Here is a 26469-nt window from a genome sequence, read left to right as displayed (position 1 = left end):
TTTTTTTTTTTAAATTTTTATTTATGATAGTCACACAGAGAGAGATGCAGAGACACAGGCAGAGGGAGAAGCAGGCTCCATGCACCGGGAGCCCGACGTGGGATTCGATCCCGGGTCTCCAGGATCGCGCCCTGGGCCAAAGGCAGGCGCTAAACCGCTGTGCCACCCAGGGATCCCTGGAGCACGATTTTTTTGTCCAGAGTTCAGCTGCACTTCCACAGGCCTGAGCACCCGCCCTGGAGTGATACCTTGGCAGGCCTTCCTCACAGCTGCCATGCCCTGACCCCCTGACCTCCCATGCTCTGCTTGAACACAAGTCCCTGTTTGTGGCTCTTCTCTGTTCCAGGGTGCTCCTTCTTGGCTTTTCAAGCCTCTTAGGACTCGTGGTCCCTTTTCCTAACAGCCCCTGAGCATCACCATTCCTGCTGCCAGAGGACTCCTCCTCTGCCAGGGCAGCAACCTGCTCCCTTTGACATGCCACATCCTCACGTTCCTACAGGGAACCATGCATCCACCCTTTCCTGATGCCCCCAGAACTACCCGTCATTGTAATTTGTATTTCCCAGCTCCAACTCCTGAGTCTGGAGGGTCCAAGTAGGTCCCTAGGAGGCTGCCCCAGGCTGACCATGTGACTACCCCTTTCAGCAGTGCCCCTGGGCCAGACAGCTCTCTGGAAGGCTCTGCAGACTTCGCTGGGACCATGATTGGTAGGTCTCCTCTCCAAGTTTCTCCTGGGGCTTCTGGGCATCCTGTGCAGCCAGCTGAGCACCCTCCCTCTCTCTGCCTTTCCAGGGCAGCCATTCTGTGCCCCTATTTAGGTATCTTCACCCAGGGAGCCACTTGATCTCTCACCACTATCCTGCCACCCTTGTGGGCAAGATAGAACCTGAAGGTGCTCCACTCTGCCTTGCCGTGTAGGCTGCCAATGCAGAGAGACTGGCAGGTATCTCACATCTCCCCCTGGGTTCCTCCTGGTGTACAGAGCCCAAGTCTGCTCAACCCAGCCTGACCGTGCTCAGTGGCCCACATGTGAGGATACAGCAATTATAGAGCTGCTCTGGAGCGGGGCAGAGAGGACCTTCCACATCACTTCCATGACCTGCAATTCGGGGAGAGAGACATTCTCTGCTCCCAGCCAGAGGGACCAGTTCCTAACGTGGGTGGGTCAGGAACCCATTTTTCCAGAAAGTTCTTATGGCAAGGATCTTTTAGGGCATATGCTCAGCATAAGGCCCATTCTCTGAGGCCACCCACTGCCACCACCACCTTTTATGTCCTCCTTGCCATACCACTTGGCCACAGTTGATTAGTCTTCTTGACACATCCCTATTCCAGGTTACACCAGTCAGGTCTTTTCCCCAGGATCTTGCAACTGGGATGAACTGAGAGATTTTTTAAAGTTTATTTTTGGGGATCCCTGGGTGGCGCAGCGGTTTAACGCCTGCCTTTGGCCCAGGGCACGATCCTGGAGACCCGGGATCGAATCCCACCTCGGGCTCCCGGTGCATGGAGCCTGCTTCTCCCTCTGCCTGTGTCTCTGCCTCTCTCTCTCTCTCTCTCTCTCTCTCTCTCTCTGTGACTATAATACATAAATAAATAAAAATTAAAAAAAATAAAGTTTATTTTTAGTAATTTTTACACCTAATGTGGAGCTTGAACTCACAAGCCAGAGATCAAGAGTTGCATGCTCTTCCAACTAAGCCAGCCAGGCACCCCCAAGACAGACTGAGATATTCTGGGGCAATTTGCACTGATTGCTAAAGACAATTGTGGACAGTGTGGAGCAGCCATCTTCCACCCTTCTCCAGAGAGGCAAGAAACCCTGTCTGCAGAAAAGAGCCTGGAGGGGAGCCCTCAGGCTCTGAGACACACCAGCTGGCATGATACCGCCAACTTTCCAGGTCTCTCTGCCAAGTCCTCAAGGGGAAAAGAGAACATATCCCCACCCTGGCCTCAGAGGCACATGTCTAGAGAATGTCCCTGGAGTGGAACCAGCCTCTTTGGGAACTACCGGTACACTGTGCTAAAGGCATGTGACCTTAGCTCCTGTTTCAGGTATCCGTTGCTGTGTAACCACTCCAAGGCTTAAGTGGCTTCAAACACAGTCATCATTTTTCCTGATGCTGGAGCTTGGCAGGCTCAGCTGGCAGTGGTGTAGGCAGTCTCTTAAGTGTTGTGTCCAGCTGGGGGCATGACTGAGACCAGAACACCCCACGTGGCCTCTGCCCATCCAGGGTCTTTCCCCAAGGCTCCTGACCAATCATCTAGCCTGCACTTCCTTACAGCACAGGGCAGCAGCTGGCTTCCTAGAGAGAGGAAGCAAGAACCACTGGTCCTCTCACAGCTTGTGCTCAGAAGTCCCCAAACACCATTTCTGTGCCATTCTCCTGGTCAAAGCGAATTCCCATGCCTGCCCAGATTCAATGTCTTGATGAGAGAGTCCGTGTCATGATGAGAGAAGCAGCTTACATTTACAGCGATGGGAGGAAATGTTAGTAGCCATATTTGGAGAACTACCACCACCACATCACCACCACCATCACCCACCACCACCCCCACCCCGTAGCTGATTGCACCTTGAACAGCAGTCCCTGGAACTGAGTTGAGCAGATGAGAATCTGAACCTGAAGACAAACTGGCTGGAAAGTGGAGGTCTGTGGAGAGAATATAATTCGCCCTGAGCATCTGCTCATACAGTGAGCTGGGGGAGGTGGTCTGCAGGAGGAAGGTAGGGAAAGGGAACAGCTACGAGAAGGCATGAGTCCCTGAGAAAGTCGAGGGAGAACCATGTTGGCTTCTCCAATCCAGTTCGGGGTCTGTGCTGCCCTCAGAATCCTGTTTTTGCCTGTCGGGGAGATTGCCTGCTGCGTTCTCACCCTCTGGTTTTACATGCAACAGGAAGCTGTTGGCAGCTTTAAGCAGGTGCCTGGCATGATTTAATGTATGTTTTTTTTTTTTTAAGATTTTATTTTTAGGGACACCTGGATGGCTCAGTGGTTGAGCATCTCCATTTGGCTTGGGGTGTGATTCCGGAGTCCCAGCATCGAGTCTCACGTCAGGCTCCCTGAATGTAGCCTGCTTCTCTCTCCTCCTGTGTCTCTGCCTCTGTCTCTCTCTCTGTCTATCATAAATAAATAAATAAATAAATAAATAAATAAATAAATAAATAATCTTAAAAAAATAATAAAAACATATTTTATTTTTAAGTAATCTCTACAGCCATGTGGGGTGTGAACTCACAACCCTTGTGAGATCAAGAGTTGCATATTCCACTGACTGAGTCAACCAGGCACCCCTGATTTAAAATTTTTTTTTATTATTTATTTTTTTGAGATAAGCTATTTGTTTTTTAAAGATTTTATTTATTTGTGAGATACACACACAGAGAGAGAAGAAAAGGCAGAGACACAAGGCAGAGGGAGAAGCAGGTTCCATGTAGTGAGCCCGACGTGGCACTTGATCCCGGGTCCCCAGGATCAGGCCCTGGACTGAAGGCGGCACTAAACTGCCGAGCCACCCGGGCTGCCTTAATTTTTTTCAAGTAGGCTCCCACACCCAATGTGGGGCATGAACTCACTACAACCCCTTAGATCAAGAGTCATATGCTCTACTGACTGAGCCAGCCAGGTGCTACCTGATACATGCTTTCTAAGTATAAATCATTTTCCTTCATGGAGAATGACTTGAAGGGGCCTGAGCAGTGGAAGTACAGAAATTTGTTAGGAGGCAATGGTCAATATCTGCAGAAGATGGAGTGGCTTGGCTTGGATTAGGATGCTGATAAGGAATGCAGGAGAGAAGCTTTATAATCTCTTTTGAAGTTAGAGCCATCAAGATATGTTGGGTGAGGTACGCCTGGGTGGCTCAGCGGTTGAGCGTCTGCCTTTGACTCAGGGCGTGATCCCGGAGTTTCGGGATTGAGTCCCTCATTGGGCTCCCTGTGAGGAACCTGGTTCTCCCTCTGCCTGTGTTTCTGCCTCTCTCTCTCTGTGTGTCTCTCATTCATGAGAGAGGCAGAGACACAGGTAGAGGGAGAAGCAGGCTCCATGGAGGGAGCCTGATGCGGGACTCGATCCCAGGTCTCCAGGATCAGGCCCTGGGCTGAAGGCGGCGCTAAACCGCTGAGCCACCTGGGCTGCCCCAAATAAATAAAATCTTAAAAAAAAAAAAAAAAAAAGATATGTTTGGCAGCCCAGGTGCTTCAGCGGTTTAGCGTTGCCTTTGGCCCAGGTCGTGGTCCTGGAGTCCTGGAATTGAGTCCCATGTCAGGCTCCCTGCATGGAGTTTGCTTCTCCCTCTGCCTGTGTCTCTGCCTCTCTCTCTCTCTCTCTCTCTCTGTCTCTCTCTGTCTCTCATGAATAAATAAATGAAATTTAAAAAGAAAAGACATGTTGGGTGATATGTGCAGAATGTGGTAAAGAGGAATTAAAGGTAAGTCCCAGTTTGGGGGCTGAAACAAGGCAAATGGAGGTGCCATTACTGAGACTCAGAATTCTGGGGGAAGGGAGAAAAGTTTGAGGGAGGAGACCAAGGATTCTGCTTGGGGCATTTAATTAAGCCTGTGATGCTTGTTGGTATGTCCAAGAGGACATATCCATTCCTTCCCAGATTATACTCTAGCACCTCCACCATGGATTGGAGGCCCCTCAAGAGAGTGCTGGGTCTGTCAATGCCAGGGCAGGCCTTTAGCAATTCAGACACCCTAAATCCTGAAAAGATCAAACCTCTCCTCCTATATGTAATTAAAAATAGAAACTATTAAACATGAAAACCCTAAAATAGCATGTTGCTGTAATTAAAATGGCTCTACTCTGGATTTTCTGAATGCAAAATTCTGAATGATTTAATTAAACACAAACTTTTCTCTCTGCATTGTTGGTGCCCCAAGTGCATGGGTAGTCAGCCCATTGATTAATGTAGCCCAGAGCCAGTTCCCAGTGGCCCCCAGCACAGGGCCTGGAGTTAAGTCAACATAAGAATGTTTCTTTTCTTTTCTTTTTTTTAAAGAATGTTTCACCAATGGGGCAGCCCTGGGTGGCTGGGCGGTTTGGCACCGCCTTCCACCCAGGGCATGATCCTGGAGACCTGAGATTGAGTCCCATGTCGGGCTCCCTGCATGGAGCCTGCTTCTCCCTCTGCCTGTGTCTCTGCCTCTCTCTCTGTGTCTCTCGTGAATAAATAAAAACAAAATCTAAAAAAAAAAAAAAAAAAAAAAGAATGTTTCACCAATGAATAAATAAACATTCGTATACGTTTTCCGCCCTTGAAGGCTGAGCAGAAAGCCCTATGAGAAGGCACTGAGACAGCGACCCACTCACATCGGAAACCTGGCACACATGGTGACCTACCCTTAGTTCCCACAGTCACTTGGCTTCCCACAGTTCTGGTTTCCTAAGAAACTTCGGGGCTTTCTGGTGAAAACCTATCATTATCCTCAGCACGACAGATCCCTGCTGCCCTCTGCTGCCCGATGGCCGAGTGCATATAATTCGGCCCCGGGAAGAGTCAGTGAGTTGGCAGGGGGCTTTAAAAATTCCAGGATCCAGGGACCGAAGTGACCCATTCTCAGAAAGGAGGCAGTGACCGAATGACTAGGGAATTAACTAATCCTGAGATCTAGGAACTGAAGAACCAAGTGACCCAGTATCTGAGATCCACCGGCCTTGTGACCACAGAATCTAGGGGTTCAGCCACCCAGAAGCTGAGGACCCAGAGTCCGAAAGGGAAGATCGGATTGAAGACCCGAGGATCCAAGATTAAGGAGTTTTGTGAACACGTGTCCGCAGGATCCGCAGGTCCCCAGCCAGGTGTGCGGGAGCTCAGCGGCCCCCGGATGCGGCGCTCGAACCTACAGCTCAGGTGGGCAGCGTCTCTCTTACCACTTGGCGCCGCTCCAGACTTCCCTTGGCGTTCATTGGTGAGGCCTCGGAAGCGTGGACCAATCAAAACTCTCCTCGTGTCTCCAGCCCCCTCCCAGTCGCCGCTCTGGAAAGCTGGGGGCGGATCCCCTCCACGCCGACCCAATGGCAATGCAGGCGGAGCGCCGTGCTGGCTGGCGATTGGCTACCTCCACTGGTTCTGTCAGAGCCGGATTGGCCGGTGGCGGAGACGGAAGCGTCCCGTGGGCCCGAGCTGCCGGAGCTCGGCCGGGGCGATGTGGAGCGCGGGCCGCGGCCGAGCTGCCGGACCGGCGCTTCTGGGACTGCTGCTAACGCTCTTGGTGCCGGGCAGCGGTGCCGCCAAGACCGGCGCAAGGCTCGTGACCTGCGGGTCGGTGCTGAAGCTGTTCAACACGCAGCACAGGGTGCGGCTGCACTCGCACGACATCAAATACGGATCCGGTGCGCGGGGCCCGGGGCATCGTCGGGGGGCGGAGCCCGGGCTGGGAGTCTGAAGGTGGGGTGGCAGCGGGGGGTCGTCGAGGAGCCGGGCTGGGGGGCTGGAGTTTCTGGGAGGGGCCATGGGGGCTAGGGCCGGACCGTCTTAAGGGGGGTCCTCGGGATATCGGGGGCTAGGCGTCCAGGAGCTGCGGGCCAAGGGACTCGGGAGGTCAGCGGGGGGCCCAGGGCCGGAGCTGGGGGTTGGGAGTGAGCCGTTGTCCTGCGGAGTTTACGGCGTCCGGGTCAAGGGCAGCGGGTTCAGAGACTGACCGCGACCCCGGGGTGCGTGGGGGGGGGTGTCTCTCCTTAGGCAGCGGCCAACAATCGGTGACTGGCGTGGAGGCGTCTGACGACGCCAACAGCTACTGGCGGATCCGCGGCGGCTCGGAGGGCGGGTGCCCGCGCGGGTCCCCCGTGCGCTGCGGGCAGGCGGTTCGGCTCACGCACGTGCTCACCGGCAAGAACCTGCACACGCACCACTTTCCCTCGCCACTGTCCAATAACCAGGTGAGGCTCCGTGTATGTGTGTGTGTGTGTGTGTGTGTAGGGCCCGGGGACAGAATTTAGACTTCCTGTCAGTGGCTCTCAGCCTCAGCTTCCTCTGCGAAATGAGCATTTCAGCCCAGAAATGTTTACTGAGCACCGCCTCTGCGGGGGTGACTACAGGAAGGGAGATCCGGCTTGATAGCTCAGGTCCTGGGGGGTGAGCTGGACCCAGGAAGGGGATCCACAAGGCCTTTGGGGTGGGGAATATGAAACCCAGCAGGGGAGCAGGAACTCCCAACTGGGTCTGGAAGGCCGAGTAGGAGTTCTCCAGGCCACAGAGGGGAGACTAGGGCCTTGTGCTCCAACGGAATTCATTGGAACTGAGGGTTGGAGAGGTGGAGGGTGGAGTTTGGGTGGGAGGGGCTTGAGGGGCTTATGGGGTTAGGGAGGGAGTGGGTAGAAACAGAGGCTGCCTGGGGGACTTGTCAGAAGAAAGACTATGAAATAGAGACCTGTCAGCCTGAGGGGCTGGACATCATGCTGAGTGAGGCTCAGAGAAGTTTGAAGGGGAACATGGAGGAGAAAGGAGACAGGAGGAGGAGGCCTTAGCTACTTGAGGGCCAAGGGTTACTGCCCAGACAGATGTGTCTGGTTTGGTAGGGTGTACATGTGTTTGAAGACACCCATTTGGGAAGAGCCTACTGGGTGCTGGAGGTGGTGGCGGTAGTGTCCTATTTTTGCAGCTGTGGAAGCTGAGGCTCAGAAAGGTACAGGGAAGGAACCAAGGCCCCGTGCCCTGGGTGTGAGTGCTGCTGCCAAAGGGACCACAGGGGACCTAGTGTGCCCTCTGTGATGAGCACTGCCCTTCTACCCCCTCTACCCATAGGAAGTGAGCGCCTTTGGGGAAGACGGTGAGGGTGACGACCTGGATCTGTGGACCGTGCGCTGCTCAGGGCAGCACTGGGAGCGGGAGGCTGCTGTGCGCTTCCAGCACGTGGGCACCTCTGTGTTCCTGTCAGTCACTGGGGAGCAGTACGGGAGCCCCATACGTGGGCAGCACGAAGTGCATGGCATGCCCAGCGCCAATACACACAATACGTGGAAGGCCATGGAAGGCATCTTCATCAAGCCCAGTGTGGATCCCTCTGCAGGTCACGATGAACTCTGAGTGCCACGGATGGGTGGGGCATCTGCAGGACCACTCTTGGTGGAGACTTTGGGTTTGTAGGGGTTCTCAAGTGCCTTTGTGATTAAAGAATGTTAGTCTGTGATTATGTTTTGCTGTGAGTCTGGGGATGCGGGGGTAACCAGGGGGTGCCAGCCCTCCTGACCTGGTTCACCGTCTCTCCCTTAGTGCAAAACTTTTTGTCTCCAACACGGAATCACAGCTAAACCCATCCAAACGTTGATGCTCTTTTTCTTTCTTTCTTTCTTTCTTTCTTTTTTTTTTTTAAAGATTTTATTTATTTATTCATGACAGACACACACACAGAGAGAGGCAGAGACACAGGCAGAGGGAAAAGCAGGCTCCATGCAGGGAGCCTGACGTGGGACTGGATCCTGGGTCTTCAGGATCACAGCCCTGGCTGAAGGCAGCGCTAAATCGCTAGGCCACCAGGGCTGCCCTTGATGCTCTTTCATGTACTCCCAACATCGTCATCACATCACCCCTCTCCGTCCTTGGTCATCTGATGGCAGGTGACCCCAGTTCCCTAGCCCCTGAGCTTCATGAACCTTTCATGTTAAGGCCTCATACCCTCGCTGCCTGGGCATGTGCCATCTTAAGCCCCTGGTGCAACTTTCCAGGGTCCCAAGGAGACAACAAAACTTCAAAAGTATTGCCAGGGAAGGTAACCACAAAGAACTGCTACCTGCCGAGATTTGAGAAGGTTTCTTGGAAGGAGAGGCACAATTCCCGCAGGCAAAGCATTGCAACTTAAAGGCAGGAACAGTAGGAGGGCCGCCCTAATAAAGGAAGGGAAGTTAGTTTTGCTGGTGTTGAGGTGACCTCTAGAGGTTATGGAAGGGACTACAGGCTTCCTGGACTTGCTAATTGCTCCCAGGGAGGCTGAATATGTAGGAGGGGAGGGATTTAAAGCAGCTGCTGGGGGTACAGAGTGCTACTTTCCTGAATGAGAATTCAAGAGCCCAAGGAGAAGCTGGGGGGTAGCAAGGAAGGGGCTTGGAGGAGTGTGGGCAGAGCACTTTGCAGGTGAGAAATCAATTGGCCTTATGGGGGTGGGTGCAAAGCTCTAGCCAATTGTGAGACTTGATGGGAGATGGGTCATACATAGGCCCTGGACCATTACTTCCCCACCCTCTCAATCCATGAGTCCTGCTCTGGGCAAACACAGACCTCCTGAGCCCTCCACTGCCAAACCTCTCAAGCATTGTCTAGAAGTTTAAGCTCCTCTCCCGTCACTCACCTGACCTTAGACAGTATTGCAGTACAACCAGACTAATAGAATCAAACAGTGTACAGCATGTAGGAATTCTTGGGGAGCCAAGGCTGGAGCTGTGGGAGCGTGTAAGATGGCTCCAGACAGAATGTAGGGGAAGACCAAAAATTAAATTGCTGCAGCAGCAGCAGCAGCAGCAGCAGCAGCAGCAAAACACTCATTTACTGAACACTAAGTGTCAGGCACTTGGCCAACGATTTACACAGCATCTCATTTGCTCCTGGCAACAACTCTATGAAGCAGGTTCAATGGTCTTAATTTTTCAGAGGAGGTGGCAGGTTGGTAAAGATTGAAACCCAGCTCTATCTGCCTCAGAAACATTTGCTCTCAGCCATTGGGCTGAGAGAATAAAATGGGGGGGGGGGCGCGATGCACTGTAGCCTAAGCAGTACCCCCCTGCCCTCCCCCCCCCCCCCCCCGCCCCTACACTGCAGCTGTGAGCGCTGAACGGTGTATACATCCTTCTGGGTTATCAGCCCTGGGTACGCACTTACTCAATGCTTATCCACAAAGTAGATAACAATCTGGGGCCGGGGGGGGGGGGGGCGGGGGGGAGACTCAAGCCGACATCCTCTTGCCCATACCTCCCACAGATCCACAAGGCTTCACGGGCTCTAGGACCCGATCTCTGCAGCTCAGGCCTAACGGGGCAGCTTCAGGCAAATCCGAGCACTCGAGATGGGGTTAGGTGGGGAGCGGGGGTGCTACCCCAGCCGGGAAGCCCATTGCGGCCGAATATCTCGTCTGGGAGGCATGGGGAGCGCTGTCAGCGCACAAAGCGAAGCAGCCCGCGGCCCTGCTCCATAGAGGACGAGACTGGGGGTTCGGGCGTTTTCCTAGGATCGCAGCCCTCTTCCCCGTGGGCTCAGCTGCGCGGACGGCGCCCCCCTCGGGGCTCCCAGGCGCTCTCGCCCGCGCCGCTGTTAAACTCGCGGAGACCGGAGCTGAGAAAAGGCGGGCAAAATTCCTTTTGATAAGTTATGAATGGGGAGACGGTGTTTGTAGTACTCATTGTTAAAACCACGGAGCCGGGGCCTCGGCCCGCTCGCGGCCAATCGGGGCCCGGAGGCTATTTTGAAATCGCTCCGCTTCCGGCCAATAGGCGCGCGGGAGGCGAAGCCCCGCGCCGGCTCCGGCCAATAAGCGCCGCGTTATGCTAAGGAGCCGGGGGCCGGGCCCGCCGACTGTCAGCGGGTTAAAGATGGAGCCGGCGAGCGAGAGGGCGCCACGAGGTGCGGGGTCGTCCTGACGCGGGCGGCGGGGGCCAACAACCGCCGGGACCTTTCTCCCGCTAACCGCCCGCGCCCTGCCCCGGCCTGGTTCGGAGCGGGAGTCCCGCCGCGTGAGTAGCCGGGCCCGAGGAGGAGGGCACAGGCAGGGCGACCCGACCTGGCGGGACCGTGCGGAGGGGCGCAGCCCGGACCCCCGGCGCCCTCTCCGGGCAGAGGGCTCCAGAAGGGCGGGGAGCCTCCCTGGTCCCCTTGCTCCGCTCTGGGCCGCCAGGCAGAGAATCTGTGGGACTGAACGCGGAGCCCAAGTTGGGGGCCAGGGGCCAGGGATGGGGGCCTGAGCCAGCGGGGGCGCGTTCGTTAATGGGGCCACCGTCCTTCTCTTGGGGCCGCGGGCCCAGTGAGGGCGCAGGATCGTCGGGCTGGACCCACCCTCGCTTCGTGCGCGAGTGGGCTTCGGACTGCGGTGGAGCGCGGGCCCCTCTCCTTTGTGTGCGCGCCCCCTCCCCCGTCCGCTCCCGCTCCTGGGCTGGAGCTACCCCTCAGTCTGGGGTCTCTCCCGCACCGCAATGTGGAGCGCGCGGGGGAAGGTCTGGGACCTTCCGACGACCTCCAGGACCGCAGCCCTGCCGAAAGCCTCCTCCCCACCCTGGGTTCCAGGACCGGGCCTCTAGCCCCACCCACCCACGGTTGAGTTTCCCGCCCTGAGCTTATTGGGGGCCGCGGAGTCCCCCCTGCTGGCCCCAGGTGCTCTGACGAGGTTGCACTACTGTGCTCTGAGAAGCAGTGCAATGATATTGTCAAAGCATCGGGGACCAGCCTTGGGGACGCCCCCCCTCCCCACACCACCAACTCCCTCTCCAGGCCGGGCCCCTTGGGCCTGCAGGCCCTCCCCTCCCCCTCCAGAGCTCGCTCCCTTCTCCATGGAAACTTGAGATCTCGGCCAGGCCTGGGCCTCTAGGGTCAGAGGGCACCCTTCCCCCAGGCAGAAGCCCCACCCCAGTGGGCCTGCATTCCAGGCCTCAGATCCTCGGACCACCACTGAGAGAGGCGCCGGCAGGCCTGCCTGACACTCTTTCCCTGTTGCACTACTGTGGGCCGCTGGGAAGCAGTGCAATGATGAAAGGGCATCGGTCAGGCCCACCCCACCACCCATAGTCCCCTCATGGAGGGGAGGGAGTTTTGCTGCCTCACTCCACTTCCTAGCAGCTAGGAGCAGGCTGGACCCTCCATCACAGGATTAGGTGAGTGCAGAGCTGGGGGATTGTCCCACAAATTCTCCTTCAGGGTTATGGCGGACAGGAGCAGGGACAGAGGCCCTGGATTCAGAAAACCTCTGGTTTGAAGATCTTTGCACACCAATTCCCTGGGTAAGACTGGGGACTCCAGGTTTGGTCAGGGCCTTGTGGAGAAATGGAGACCCCCAGTGTTGCCTGACTTAGATCCAGCCCAACTTTGACCGTGTATAGGTGAACTACACCCAGCCCTCCTTGGAGGCTTGGGGAGGGTCAGGTTCTAGAGGAAACCTGGGTTCTTAGGAGCAGTACTATCTTCTGGGGTGGGTGGATGGACTCGGGCTAAGAAGCCCGTTAGGTGATTCCCATCAACCATGCCAGCTTGTTCTCTTACAGGGAGGTATGCTGCCCTGAGACTGCAGGAGGGACCAAGAGGTGCCTGGCATGCCCATCCTAACAGCTACAACCAGGGGGATTGCCAAGGAGCCAGGCCCAGCCAGGCGTGCTTGCAAGGCCACCTCCTCCATCAGGACCTGCCCCAATGCAATAGGCTTTTATGTGCCCAGTGACAGTCATCCAAGCCTGTCTCCTTTGAGAGGAGGCCTAGGTTTCCAGATGGGCATTTGGGAGTACCCCTCACCCCTGGCAGGGCACATCAAGATGTCAGCTTCACCCCCACTCCTGGGGGAAGGAAGACCAGGCATCGATGGCTGGAGGTGGGCATCCTTCCTTCTGTGTAGATTCTGTGCCCGCCGTCTGGAGACCCTCGTCTCTGGCCCTTGCTGGTGGATGCTTGTGAACTCAGGGCTTTGCTCAAATGTTTCAAAGGAAAGCCTTTCCTGGGCTTCACAGCATCCAATATCCCTCCAGCACAGCCTGTTAGACCTTTCTCATTGTGTCTGAAGTCCTCATTAGACTGGGAGCCCTGAGGGCAGGGACATGTCGCTTTTTATATTTCTCTTGGCAGTGCCTGGCTTGGAGTTGGGGGCCAATACAACTTTAAAAAATACAAATAAGTACATACAGTGTGAAGTGTTATTTAGCATAACCTGGGGGGGGGGTTAGTTAGAGTCTGCTTGACTCCTGAGAGGATGCTTGTGCTGTATATAAAAAGGTCCATACTATGTATTTTAAAGTTAAGTCTTACTTTAAAAGTCACACAGGGTCAGGAAGTAGCATGAAGATTTGAACCCATGTGTACTAAGTCTGTTTGCACCTCTAGGCTAAAATTTGTTTCCTCCTTGGTTGTTTCCATCTTGCTCTCTGACCTCAAAGCAGGAGGAAGGCCATCTCCTATGTTGTTGGGAACAGCAGAACCTAGAGGGTTGGTGGTTTGGCAGTGGGGGGTAAAAAGTCTCTTTAGACTTCTCAGACACACTCCATGGATCTCAGGTTGAGGGGAGTGAAGGGCTGTGGAGGCGATGGAGAGGAAGCAATCCAGGGTGGACCCCCTCATTGGTGGCTGGGGTGAATGGTGCTGACAAGGCTGGCCAAGTAGGAGAGGGAGAAGAGAAGCAGATTCGGGATTGGGAGGGAAGAAGCTGCGTGCCCACCTGGATCTGTTCAGCGTGAGATGCCCAAGAAACGTCCCCAGAGGAAACTTGGATGTGGTCGCGGACCTCAAGGGAGGTCAGAGCCTGAGACGTAGGTTAGGGTTAAGTCAGCTCTGAGTTGGGACCAAGAAGTGGGGTAAGATCATCCGAGATGGTACCACAAAGACTAGATGGTACCACAAAGACGGCACCTTGGGAACGCAGAGGGAGCCGCTGGAGATGCTGGTGAAGAGGCAACCGCGAGTAGAGAGAGTGGTTGGTTATAGGGGGGAAGAGAGGATGGAAACTGGGGAGGGGTGGGTTTGACGTAGGAGAGTTAACCGGGAAGGACGGGCGACGCCTGGGGCCAGAGGAGTTAGGGGCGGAGTGAAGTCCTTGGGGTGCTGTCTACACACCGCGCGGAGGGAGGGCGAGGGCGAGCAGCCGGACTGGGGAGGGGGGAGGGCCTTGAGGGCGTTTGGAGGGTTCCGGCGCCGGCCACCTGTCTGCGTGGCAGTGGCCCGCTCCCCCATCGCGCCCTGCGGGACCCCAGCAGGAGCCCCCCTCCCCCGCGCGGTTGCCCCGTCGAAGGCGCCAGGGCGCATGCCCAGAGCGGTGGGCATTGTCACGTGCAGCCGCCTGGCGCGGATTGGCTCCTGGCTCGCGAACTCCCGGGGGATTGGCCGGGGCGGGGGAGGCTGCGTGGCGCGGCGGCTGTGGGGCCGACAGCAGGTGCGTCCCCGCGGCCCCCGCGGCCCCCGCGGCCCCCGCCCCCGGGGCCTGCCCCTCTCCCCGGCCCGAGGCGGGTGCGGGGCGGCGCGCCTGGAGCCCCGGAGGCCCCGCCCCGACGGCCGCCCGGCCTGCCCGCAGCCCGCAGGGATGGAGGTCCTGGACGAGTTCGACCGCGAGTTCCCCCAGAGCGTGACCTTCTGCCGACTCATCTCCGAGGAGGACTTCGAGAGGCAGGCGGCCACCTGCACGGAGCGCGCGCTGCGCCGCCTCTTCCGCAGCATCGACCGCAACCCCGCGCTGGCCGAGAGGGTGGTGCGCAAGGCCAAGCTGGCCGAGTACGAGCGGCGCGGGCTCTTCTCCTTCTTCTGGGTGCGAGCCGGCGCGGGGCCCCGCCGCGCCCCGAGGATGGGCGATGGGGGTGTTGGGGGGAGCGGGCAGGGCGCCTTGGGGACTAGCTGTAGCTGCACGGTCTTCCAGAAGCCCCAGGCGCCCCAGCTGGGGAGTGCAGCGGGCAGGCGGCTCACGCGTCGGGCTTCCTCCTGCCCTGCCTCACCCCTGGTCGTAGGCAAAGTTCTTCTGTGCAGTTCAGGGGGAGCTGAACTGTTGCAACAGCATGGGTGCCCTGGAGATGCACCAGCGCCTGGAGCAGCTGAAGAGGAGCATCCACCGCGTGCATCTCTACTCCCAGGGTGAGGCTCAGCCTCTGCCGGCCTCCAGTTACCCCGCAAACCTGACCCATGTTCCCTTATCCCTGGTTCTGTGCTTGAAATCTAAAAAAAAAAAAAAAAAAAAAAATTGGTGTTTATTCTTAAAGTCTTTTTTTAAATTTTTTTTTTTATTTTTTCTTAAAGTCTTTATTATGAAAACAAACATACACAAAACTGGAGACTGCAGTGAACACTCGGGTACCTGTCAGCCTTCAGGTTAAGCAGCTATCCCCCATCTTGCTGTGCTTGCTTCACTCTTTATACCCGAACCCTCCTTTCCCTTTTCTTTCTTTTCTTTTCTTTTTTTTCTTTTCTTTTCTTTTCTTTTCTTTTCTTTTCTTTTCTTTTCTTCTTTTCTTTTCTTTTTTTTCTTTTCTTTTTTCTTTCTTTTCTTTTCTTTTCTTTTCTTTTCTTTTCTTTCTTTTCTCTTTTCTTTTCTTTTCTTTTCTTTTCTTTTCTTTCTTTTTTCCTTCCTTCCTTCCTTCCTTCCTTCCTTCCTTCCTTCCTTCCTTCCTTCCTTCCTTCCTTCTTTTATTTATTCATGAGAGACAGAGAGTAAGAGGGAGAAGCAGGCTCCATGCTGGGAGCCCGACCTGGGACACGATCTTGGGTCTCCAGGATCAGACCCTGGGCTGAAGGTGGCACTAAACTGTTGAGTCCCCCCAGGCGACCCTCTTTTATTTATTTTTTTAAAGATTTTATTTATTCATAAGAGACAGAGAGAGGCAGAGACACAGGCAGAGGGAGAAGCAGGCTCCATGCAGGGAGTCTGATGTGGGACTTGATCCCGGGTCTCCAGGATTATGCCCTGGGCTGAAGGGGGCGTGAAACCACTTAGCCACCTGAGCTGCCCCCCTTTGCCTTTTCTGGAGCATTTTAGGGGGAGTCTCCGACACCCGTTGTATTCTTGGATACTTTAGAATACTTTTTTACATACTAAAAAATATTTTGTAATCACAATGTTCCCCAGATATAATTGACAATAACTTCTTTTTTTTTTTATTTTTTTTGTTTTTGTTTATTTTATTTTATTTTATTTTTTTTGACAATAACTTCTTAGCATAGCTGATACTTGGTTTGGTTGTTAGTTCCTCTGAGGTTCCTTTTCACTGGGATGGCCATATACTCTGTGTCCACGTTGGCACACTTGTGATAGTGAAATGGCAGGGGCCACATTAGTGACCACATAGGGATGGCAGGTGATGGATGGCCATGTCTGTTGAAGTCCCTTTGAGGTAGGATGCCCTCACCTTACTCCTTCATGCTGTCAACTTGAAGAACTGTGTTGTTCTTTGGGGCATTCCACTTAGCGGATTTATATCTGTTGTTGGGGTCCACTGGTGCTGTCTTGTTCCACTCTGCTTGTATTTCTTGGACAGTTGCTCTAAAGCCTTGATTAGATTTGGGTTCAGTTCTTTGTGCGTTTGTCTTCAGTGATACACTAGCTAGTGGCAGAGGGGCTTTCTTTGTTGTATTAGGAGGCCCTGCTCACCTGGGAGACACACTTTCCCTGGTGCTGAGTGTGAATGCTCCACCATTTCTTCTGATGGACCCACAGCATATATAGCTCTTAATGCAGTCTCCTGAGGTAGTGTCAATGCTCTTTAACCTCATTTTACAGAAGAGGACATAGAGGCCCAGGGAGGGTAGCCAGCTATGTGCAACAGTGTCACATAATAGAGTCTGGACTTGAACTCAGGTTTGGGTTGCCCTGGGGCTTGGGCTTTTAGCCTCCAGGTGCTCCCTGGTGGTGGTGATCGTCATTCTCAAAGAGCCCTTTTAATGGGCTGCATGAGGCACTTGTTCATACCCACTTTGCTGGTGTCCTCTAGCTCTGAACAGTAGAATAGCCAGAGTTGTTGAATATAGGAAGAAAACCTAACGTGGAAAGAGGAGAGGGGGGCAGGCCCCAGAATCCTGCTACTCAAAGATTCCTTCCCTGAGCCCACCTCTGTAAGGCCTCCTATGTATGGATTTCTTTACAGAGAAAGGAGCTTTGTAGAATCTCAGGATGGCCGTAGAGTTGGGTATAGTTGGGAACTCATTCCCTTGTCCAGGGCCTGGACACCCCACAAAGGTGCTGGCAGACTCAGGAGCTTTCCACAATGCTTGGGGGTAGGTAGCAGACTCACCTGCCTGGGACAAGTCCTGCCCTCCTTGGTGGTGATACTCTGTTACTTCCCCTTAAATTCTGGCCTTGAAGTTAGATAGTCCGGGTATAAATCCCGCCTGTGGCTTGCACAGTTGGAGCTTCCAGTTCTTAGAAAGACAAAAGTACTCTTCCCTCATGAGGTGATATGGGGTCGGTGAGATAGTACATGTTGGTGCCTATCAGTGGTGGCTCTTAGCCTTCTTATGTGGTACCCCTTGGGGGAAGAACCTTGTGAAGAACCTACACCATTGTTTGGCCTCCACTCTACCCTGTTTTGGCCATGGGGTAGACACTCATTGGTCTCTTTTGTCACAGATGCCAAGAAGAAGAGAAGAAAGCCAAAATTGAAATCAGAACCCATCCTCTTGCGAGATCGGTCAACCTCCCCATGTCTGGCACAAACCCTGCTGCCACCTCCACCACTGCTGTTACCCACCACCACCATGGCCTCCGTGGTGGCCCCATCACCTCCTGTCTACACTATGCCGAGGGTCTTTGGCCCCTTCCCTCCGCTGCCCAGCAAATCGGTCAGTGAGCTCATCTCCCATTCCACGTGTTCCTGGGAGGGGCAACCTCTGCCCCTCTGCTCAGAACCACCCTAGAGGCTCTCCCAGGCTCACAGCCAGCTAACTCTCAGAACTTTGTTTTTAAGCAGAACTCTATCTGCAGGCAAAATCTTGGGTGGAACGTGGATGGATAAAGCAGATAAAAGGGGCATGGGAGATCTGCTCTGGTTGAAGGATTGGAGGCACATAGGTTCACCTGCTTGGTCTCAGCTGAGCAAAGCAGCCGCCAAAACACTGGGCGGAATCCTGGGGTGCCACCCCTGGACATCTCCAGCCCTGTGCCTGCCCCGCCTCATGGGTGGTGTTCTCCTTGCCACTCACTAAGTGCTTCTGCGTTGCTCTCCTAACGGTGCTCTTGCCTCTCCTGTCCCCTGCTTATCCCGCATCTCACTCCAGGCAGCCCCCATCCCATCCCCGTGCCCCTAACACCAAGCTCGAGGTGGGTGCCTCAAGGATGATCCCAGTGTGTTTGCTGGATGAATGACGGTCACATGGTTCCCCTAGTTCTTGTATAAGGGGGTTTCTGTTTCCAGTGAGGCCCCCAGACTTGTCCTAAGGTTTCCTTTGTTTCCTGCAGATGGAGAAGTTGGAGGTTGCAAGGTCAGAAGTGAAATTAAACTGGGCTGGCCTGTCATCGAACCCAAAGAGGTGGAAGGAATTGATTCTGAGTTTGGGGAAAATGAAAGGAGCATTTTAGGGAGCATGTTGTGTGCCACACTTAGTTCCCATTTTCCCCCCTTCTTATTGTTAATCCTCACCACAATCCTGAGGGGCTGTTATTCCCATTTTACAGGGAAGGAGGCGAGGCTCTGGGTCTGCTCTGTGTGCGGGAGTCCCTGTGGGAGGGCCTGCCTGGGAGTAGCCCAGAGCTGATGTTCCCCTCTCTGCCCTGTTTTGCAGCCACATGGTTGATCTGACTCCCTTGGTCCTCAACCCCGGAGGCTTCCATTTCTCATACCTGACTGGAAACAGTGTGCACAAGCTCCATTGCCCTGGCTTCCCCTGGTAAGCATGCCTCTGAGCCTCTGTGGGGCCAGACATCATCCTGGCTTATGTGGCTTGATGGCATCATGGCACAAGGGCCAGAAAAACGTTCTTTGCATTTCATGAAGGGACCCTAATGTAATCAGGTACTGGAAAAGTCACTCCCCCTTCATAGTGTTTGTAATGAGAATTGGAGACAAGCAGCTCTGAGACTCATTAGAAAGGGAATAAGTTCGTCAACTGTGGGCAGCCCTAAGCTTTATATATATCTGTTTTACAAAGCAGGGATTTATTAAATATGTGGTTTGTTTGTTTTAATCACCTGTTTTTTGCTACTTACGGTATTGTCGAGTATTTCCATGGCATTCTATGGAGTGTTATTTCAAAGTGTATATTTAAACTGGCTGCCTCATTGCATCAAATGACTTTTGTTTTTTTTAAATAGCTGTTGTTTAGAGGAGTTTTAGATTCACAGCAAACTGAGAGTGTACTGAAAGTTCCTATATACCCCCTGCCCCTACACAGGCACAGACTCCCCCACTATCAATATCCTTCACCTTACAATTAATGAACCTACATTGACACATCATTATCACCCAGAGTCCATACACTGGGGCTCACTCTTGGTGTTGTATGTTCTGTGGGTTTGGACAAACGTATAATGACATGTATCCACTATTCTAGTGTCCTATGGAAGTTTCCTCAAAATCGTCTCTGCTCCAGCTGTTCATCCCTCCCTCTGCCCTAACCCTTGACGACCACTGATCTTTTTTACTGTCTCCATAATTTTACATTTCCCAGGATGTTATTTGCTTGGAATCCTATATATATAGCCATTTCAGATTGGCTTCTTTCACTTACAGTCTCTCCATGTCTTTTCATGGCTGGATAGTTCCTTTCCAGCACTGAGTAACTGGATGTACTGCAGTTTATTTATCCATCCACCTACTGAAGGACGTCTTGGTTGCTTCCAAGTTTTGGTAATTATGAATAAAGCTGCTATAAACATCTACGTGCAGGTTTTGTGTGGACACACGTTTTCAACTCTCTTACCGAGGAGCAATGATTGCTGGATCATATGGTGATAATATGTTTAAAGAAACTATCAAAGTGGCTATACCATTATATATTCCCACTAGCAATGAGTGAGAATGCAAATGACTTCTTATGTAAGAAACCTACACAGTTCTATAAAGAGGGTTCTAAATTTAGTTGATGGAAAATTTATCCACGAAGGCACCCAAAATGTAAGCAAACCTTTAAAAATGTTTTTGGCTTCCTTAGTAGTGAAAGATGTACACATTAAGGTTGCTAGGATGTATGTTACATACCTATTAAAAAGCCCTAAGTAAAGAGGATCCTGTGCTAGCAAGGCTTTAGGAAGAGACTCATTTTTCCTGTGAAAATACTATAAATTGACTTTGTCCTTTTAAAAATTCTTTTATTGAGATAATTTGCATATAGCATCATATGAACTCACTTATTTATTTATTTATTTATTTATTTATTTATTTATTTATTTAAACTCACCCTTTTAAAGTGTCCACTCTAGTGGCTTTTTATATGTTAACATTTTTGCAATCATCACTACAATCCAATTTTATTTTTTAATTTTTTTGAAGATTTTATTTATTTATTTGTGGAGACACAGAGAGAGAGAGATAGGCAGAAGGAGAAGCAGGTTCCCTGTAGGGAGCCCAATGTGGGACTCAAACCCCAGGACTCAAGGATTACGCCTTGAGCCAAAAGCAGATGCTTAATCGCTGAGCCACCCAGGCGTCCCACCAATCCAAATTTAAAACATTTCCATCATATCAAAAAGAAGAGAGTGAAAAGACAATGGGAGAAAACATTTGTAAATCAACAAAAAAGAACCATTCCCAAAAAATGGAAAAAGGACTTGCATTTCTTCAAAGAAGACATACAAATGGCCAGTAAACACAGGAAAAGATGCTCCACATCATTAGACATCAGGGAAATGCAAGTGAAAACCACAGTGAAATACCACTTCACACCCACTAGGATGGCTGTCATCAAAAAGACAATGTTGATGAGCATGTAGAGAAATTGGACCTCAAGTGTGTGGTTGGTGGGAATGTAAAATGGTACAGCCACTGTGGAAAAACATTTTGGTTCCTCAAAATGTTAAACAGGATTACCATATGATCCAGTAATTCCACTCCCAGGTATACGCCTGTAAGAATTGTAGAGACTGGGGATCCCTGGGTGGCGCAGTGGTTTGGTGCCTGCCTTTGGCCCAGGGCGCGATCCTGGAGACCCGGGATCGAATCCCACGTCGGGCTCCCGGTGCATGGAGCCTGCTTCTCCCTCTGCCTATGTCTCTGCCTCTCTCTCTCTCTGTCTCTCTCTCTCTGTGTGACTATCATTAAAAAAAAAAAAAAAAAACAACCCTCAGAATTAAAAAAAAAAAAAAGAATTGTAGAGACTCAGATACTTGCACGTGAATGTTCATAGTACTAGTATCAGTATCACAGTGGCCAAAAGGAGAAAACAACATAAGTATATCCAAGATGAACAAACTGTGATCTATCCATATAATAGAATGTTGAAACAAAAGAAGCCAGTGCAAAAGGCCAAGTAGTTCTTGTTACATGAAATAAATAGGCAGAGGCCTAAAGACAAAATAGATGAGAGGTTACTAGGGACTGGGAGAAGGAAATGAGTTGTTGCCTAATTGGTACTACAGTTCCTGTTTGGGGTGATGAAAAAGTTCTGGAAATAGGTAAGTGGTGATGGTCACAGGACATTGATGAATGCCACTGAATTGTATACCTAGAAATGATTAAAATGGTAAATTATATATATATTTTACTACAATTAAAAAAGAAACCTTAGCACCACTTAGCTATCACCCCCAATTCCTCCATCCCCCAGTCCTAGCAGCTATTAACTACTTTCTCTGTGGATATGCCTGTTCTGGTCATTTCATATAAATGAAACCATACAATAATATGGTATTTTTGTGACTAGCTTCTTCCATTTAGTGTTTGCAAGGTTCATCCACATTGTGGCATGTGTCACTACTGAATCTGTTTTAGTTGGCAGGATAATTTATTTTTATTTATTTGTTTTTAAAGATCTTATTTTTTTTGGAGAGAGAAAAAGCAAGTACAGGAATGTGAGCATTGGGGGTGGGGACAGAGGGAAAGAGAGAATCTCAAGTAGACTCTTTTGAGCACGGAGCCTCACAACCCTGAGATCATGACCTGAGTGGAAACCAAGAGTCGGATGCTTAACTGACTGACCCACCCAGGCACCCCCAAGATAATATATTTTATTTTTTATTTAAAAACTTAAATTTGGGGATCCCTGGGTGGCGCAGCGGTTTGGCGCCTGCCTTTGGCCCAGGGCGCGATCCTGGAGATCCGGGATCGAGTCCCACGTCGGGCTCCCGGTGCATGGAGCCTGCTTCTCCCTCTGCCTGTGTCTCTGCCTCTCTCTCTCGCTGTGTTCCTATCATAAATAAATAAAAATTAAAAAAAAAAATAAAAATAAAAAAAAATAAAAACTTAAATTTGAGTTAGTTAACGTGAATTTCCTGTTGTTGTTTTTTTAATCTCTTTTTTAAGACTTAATTTTTTTTAGAGCAGTTTTAGGTTCACAGCAACATTGAAAGTACAGAGAGTTCCCATACACCCCCTGCCGGCACATGGCACCACTTCCCTTAACATCAACACCACCCACCAGAGTGATGCATGTGTTAACAACTGATGAATCTGTCCTGACACATCATAATCACCCAGAAGTCCTTAGTTCTCATCAGGGTTCCTTTCGGTGGTGCACATTCTATGGGTTGACTTTCTTTTTACGGTTGAACAGTATTCCATTGTATGGATATACCGCATTTTCTCTACACATTCGTGACTTGATGGACATTTGGGTTATTTCCATTTTTTGGCTCTTGTGAATAATACCGTTATGAACATTTGTGGTCAAGTGTCTGCAAGGACCTAGTTTTCAGTTTTCTTGCGTATATCCTTAAGAGTGGAGTTGCTGGGTTGTATGGTAACTCTTGAGGAACTGCCAAAGACACAAGTCCCTTATCAGACATAGGATCTGCAAATATTTCCTCCCACTATGTAGGTTGTCTTCTCACTTTCTCAGGGGCATCTTTTGAAGCACAAAAGTATAAGGTTGGTTCTTTTGAAAGGCAGTGTATCAAAACATCAGGAGCCATTGATGTTCTGGTATTTTTAGTCCTGGAAACTGGCCCCAAGGAGATGATTAAGGGAAAGAAAAAAGCGATTGTGTACAAAAATGTTTAGGGCAGTGTCATTTAAAAGTAGAAAAACTGGGAACAGCTTAAACGTGCATTTACCTAGAGGCACCTGGGTGGCTCCATTGGTTAAGTGTCTGCCTCTGGCTCAAGTCAAGATCCCAGGGTCAGGCTTCCTGCTCAGCAGGGAGTATGCTTCTTCCTCTCCCTCTGTGTATAGCTTTCCCTGCTTGTGCTCTCTCTTTCTGTCAAATAAATTAAAAAAAAAAGATTTTATTTATTTATTCATGAGAGACACAGAGAGAGAGGGGCAGGCAGAGCACAGGCAGAGGGAGAAGCAGGTTCCATGCAGGGAGCCCGATGTGGGACTCAATCCCGGGACCTCAGCATCATGCCCCAAGCCGAAGGCAGACGCTCAACTGCTGAGCCACCCAGCTGTCCCCAAATAAATAAAATCTTTAAAAAATTTTTCATTCACCTAATTATGGAATATTATGTTGTAGACATAAAATTATAAACATGATTAAACCTGACCATGTAGATTCATGAATTATGTCTAAGTGGAAGCAATAGGTTATCCAGTCAGATCAGAAGGAGGTGGGGTGGGGGTATTGGAAAGTGATTGCTGGGTGACAGAAGGGGTTGTCAGCAAACACATTGTGCAGTGTTGTCATGAAGCAAAATGTGAAAGTAAAGAGTTGTGGGTCCATGCACCAGGGCTGGACCATCATCAGGGCATTGCTGTTGAGATACCTTCTAGCTTTTTCTATTTTTTAAAAAAGATTTTATTTATTTATTCATGACAGAGAGAGGCAGAGACATAGCCAGAGAGAGAAGCAGGATCCACGCAGGAAGCCTGATGTGGGACTTGATCCTGGGACTCTGGGATCATGCCCTGGGCCAAAGGCAGACTTTCCTTTCCTGAAAAGGAATTATAAGAAAAACAGTATGTACAGGTTTCAAAAAGACTCTCTTTTCTCAGATTCTAAAACAATATGTTTATTTAGACAATTTGGAAACCACACACAAGAAGATACACAAAATTACTATTATCCCACTGCCAAAAATAACCACTATTAGCATACATTTGTCTTTTCCCCATGGAGACTCGTGTATATACACATATGGTAGTCTGTTACCTAATGAGAGTGTCCTGTTAGGCAGTGTTGTAGCCAGCTCTGGAATGTGTTTCTTTAGAAATATCCTTAAATTCACCAATAGTAATAGATACAAAATGCTCCAGTGGATGGAATATTTCTTCAACCATTCTTGCTCATTGGAACATTGCACTGAGGGGCAGCCTGGGTGGCCCAGCGGTTTAGCGCCGCCTTCAGCCCAGGGCCTGATCCTGGAGTCCAGGGATCAAGTCCCATGTCGGGCTCCCTGCATGGAGCCTGCTTCTCCCTCTGCCTGTGTCTCTGCCTCTCTCTCTCTCATGAATAAATAAATAAAATCTTTAAGAAAAAAAAAAAAACATTGCACCGATGGGGACAGTTTTAGGCTCTTGTGATGTATTGCTTTGTGAGTGAGCTGTCTTCTCATGATGTTATCATCAAAAATTGGTTATTTTTAATTGGCTTTAAACAGTTTACAAAAGCAGGACGTGTTCTATGGAAAAAGGTTCACAATAGAGAAATGAATATGTAAACTATAAGAGTCCCCTGACGCTAAGAGTTGCACATGTACGCTTCTAACACACACACACACACACACACACACACACTCATACACTCACACACAAATACACTGGTTAATTTTGTAACCAAAGCAGGATAAGATTACATACACTTCCTAGCAGCTTGCTTTTTCCCACTCCTGTACCATTGGGGCATCTTTATTTGCTGGGATATACAGACCTACCTCATTCCTTCAGCAGCTGCAGAACAGCCTGCTATGTGGCATCCACGGTCCCTTCCTTGAGGAACGTTTAGGTTGTTGCCAGGTTTTCACAATCCCAAACATTGCTGCAGTGAACAGCCTGGAATAACCATGCACAGAAGAGAGTTCTGGAAGTAGCAGTGTACTGAAGAGCCACCCCACAGCCCGAAGTTTTGTCGTATGTACTTCTGATGGCTTTCTGTGCTGGTATCCCACCTCACGGACATGTCTTGCCTATCTCCTGCACAGGACCTCGGCTTGTAGTGGCTCCCCCAATACCGAAGAGACTCCACCCGCTCCTGTGAAGGCCTCCATCTTCACCCCGCCTGTCTTGCTCAAGTTCCAGCCTGTGCCAAGACCCAAAGATGACTCTGAGAATGATCCTAGCAGCACAGAGTCTGTGCCCCACAAGAGGGGCCCATAGCCTCTTCCCTACAGACCATGGCTAAAGGAATGAATAAAGTTCCCATGGAGGTGCCTTACTTGTGCTGGGTTCCCTAGAGGCTGTGCAATCCCATGGGCTTCCTCCAGCCCTGAAGAGGCTGTCAGGGGAGTGCAAGCCTGAGGCCCCCTTGGCCTGAGCCTGCATACAGTAATTGGTCAGGTCTGTGCTACTGTGAAGTCCCCTTGCTTGCACTCTACATGGGAATTCAGCCACAGCGCTTTGGTTTTTTGTTTTTGTTTTAAAGCTTTTATTTAGGTAGCCAGAGAGCATGAGTGGGGAGGAGCAGGGAGTCTGATATAGGGATCGATCCCAGGACTCTGAGATCATGACCTGAGTGGCAGCTGGACACTTAACTGAGCCATCCAGGCGCCCCAACCACAGCACTTTGAAAGGAGTGATGAGACTGCTGTCCTTCCCTACAGTGACTCTGTAGCCCCTTTGGGGCCTCAACTGACTGCACTGAGTTGCAAGTCTATTAGTTTTTCCTAGCTTAGGCCCCTAAACCAGGCCTTATCCAGGTGTGGTGTAGAAAGAGTGATCTGTTCCCTCCCTTATTTTCCAATAAGCTGGTATGTTAGGGTTTTTTGTTTTTGTTTGGTTGGGGGTTTTTTTGGATTTATTTATTTGAGAGAGCACAGAGGGAGAGGGAGAAGCAGATTCCCTGCCTAGCAGGAAGCCAGATGCAGGGCTCAATCCTGGGACCCCAGAATCATGACCTGGGCCAAAGGCAGATGCTTAACTGACTGAGCCACCCAGGTGCTCCTGGTGTGTTAGTTTTCAACTAACAACCCTAGGGCACCCCCCTATGGAATTTCAGAGATGGGATTCATCTTACACACCAGCTATAGAATCAAACCTGCGTGTGAGAGGAGTCCTCACAAAATGCTTGATGACTGCTGGACAGTAGCAGGTATTTGTTGAACCTCTGTGTATGCCCCACACCTTGCTTGGGAGATAATAAACCAAATGGTTGGGGTCCTTACTCTTAAGGAGCTTCCATCCTATCCTTGTGGATGTGTATCTAACCAGTGCACAGATCAAATTAGTAACAGGATTAGAAGTTGTGGTAAGTCCAATGGGAGCTGAGTATGCAGACACGTATGCAGTAGGTTGTCAGTGAAGGTCCCTCTGAGGAGGTGACATATCGAAATCTAGAATATGAGGAGGCAGCTATGAGATGAGAAAGGGCAAGGACCACTGGCTTTGGGTGACTGTCTAGTGGTACAGTTGAGGAAACGGCGGGGGGGGGGGGGGGGGGGGGGGGAGGGGGCTGTGAATGGGGGAAGGAGAATGCTATTTTGACCAGACATGTTAAATTTGAGATCAGCGGTACCTAAGTAGAGGTCAGGGGTCTGGAGTGTGGACGTTTAGTGATAAGAATCAAGGGATACAAGTGGTATTTAAAGCTAGGAGCCTGGGTGAGATCACCCAGTGATCTAGGGCTCAG

General features: G+C 51.1%; 2 protein-coding genes across 2 annotated transcripts; both read left to right on the top strand.

Annotated features, from left to right (window-relative positions):
- Positions 1-6088: 6088 nt before the first annotated feature.
- SDF2L1 (stromal cell derived factor 2 like 1) lies at positions 6089-8137 on the top strand. Its single transcript, XM_025982681.2, has 3 exons — positions 6089-6341; positions 6691-6887; positions 7753-8137. Exons 1-3 carry the CDS (start codon positions 6155-6157, stop codon positions 8032-8034), a joined length of 666 nt encoding a protein of 221 aa, XP_025838466.1. The 5' UTR covers positions 6089-6154; the 3' UTR covers positions 8035-8137.
- Positions 8138-13924: 5787 nt separating this feature from the next.
- Positions 13925-25055, top strand: LOC112907502 (uncharacterized). The gene is made up of 7 exons (XM_025982718.2): positions 13925-14053; positions 14192-14422; positions 14619-14742; positions 17228-17439; positions 18056-18126; positions 18379-18483; positions 24827-25055. The coding sequence occupies exons 1-7, from the start codon at positions 13925-13927 to the stop codon at positions 24999-25001; spliced, it is 1047 nt and encodes a 348-aa protein (XP_025838503.1). The 3' UTR covers positions 25002-25055.
- Positions 25056-26469: the final 1414 nt, after the last annotated feature.

The sequence above is a fragment of the Vulpes vulpes genome, chromosome 10, assembly GCF_048418805.1.
Source record: "Vulpes vulpes isolate BD-2025 chromosome 10, VulVul3, whole genome shotgun sequence".
NCBI lineage: Eukaryota > Metazoa > Chordata > Mammalia > Carnivora > Canidae > Vulpes > Vulpes vulpes.
Note: the sequence above shows the minus strand (reverse complement) of the source record. Positions and strands in the feature narration are given on the sequence as shown.

Coding starts and splice junctions, on each gene's coding strand:
- SDF2L1 (XM_025982681.2), top strand. CDS start 6,155: ATGTGGAGCGCGGGCCGCGGCCGAGCTGCCGGACCGGCGCTTCTGGGA. Junction 6,342..6,690: donor CGACATCAAATACGGATCCG/GTGCGCGGGGCC, acceptor GTCTCTCCTTAG/GCAGCGGCCAACAATCGGTG. Junction 6,888..7,752: donor CGCCACTGTCCAATAACCAG/GTGAGGCTCCGT, acceptor CTCTACCCATAG/GAAGTGAGCGCCTTTGGGGA.
- LOC112907502 (XM_025982718.2), top strand. CDS start 13,925: ATGCCCAGAGCGGTGGGCATTGTCACGTGCAGCCGCCTGGCGCGGATT. Junction 14,743..17,227: donor CGTGCATCTCTACTCCCAGG/GTGAGGCTCAGC, acceptor CTTTTGTCACAG/ATGCCAAGAAGAAGAGAAGA. Junction 18,484..24,826: donor CATTGCCCTGGCTTCCCCTG/GTAAGCATGCCT, acceptor TCTCCTGCACAG/GACCTCGGCTTGTAGTGGCT.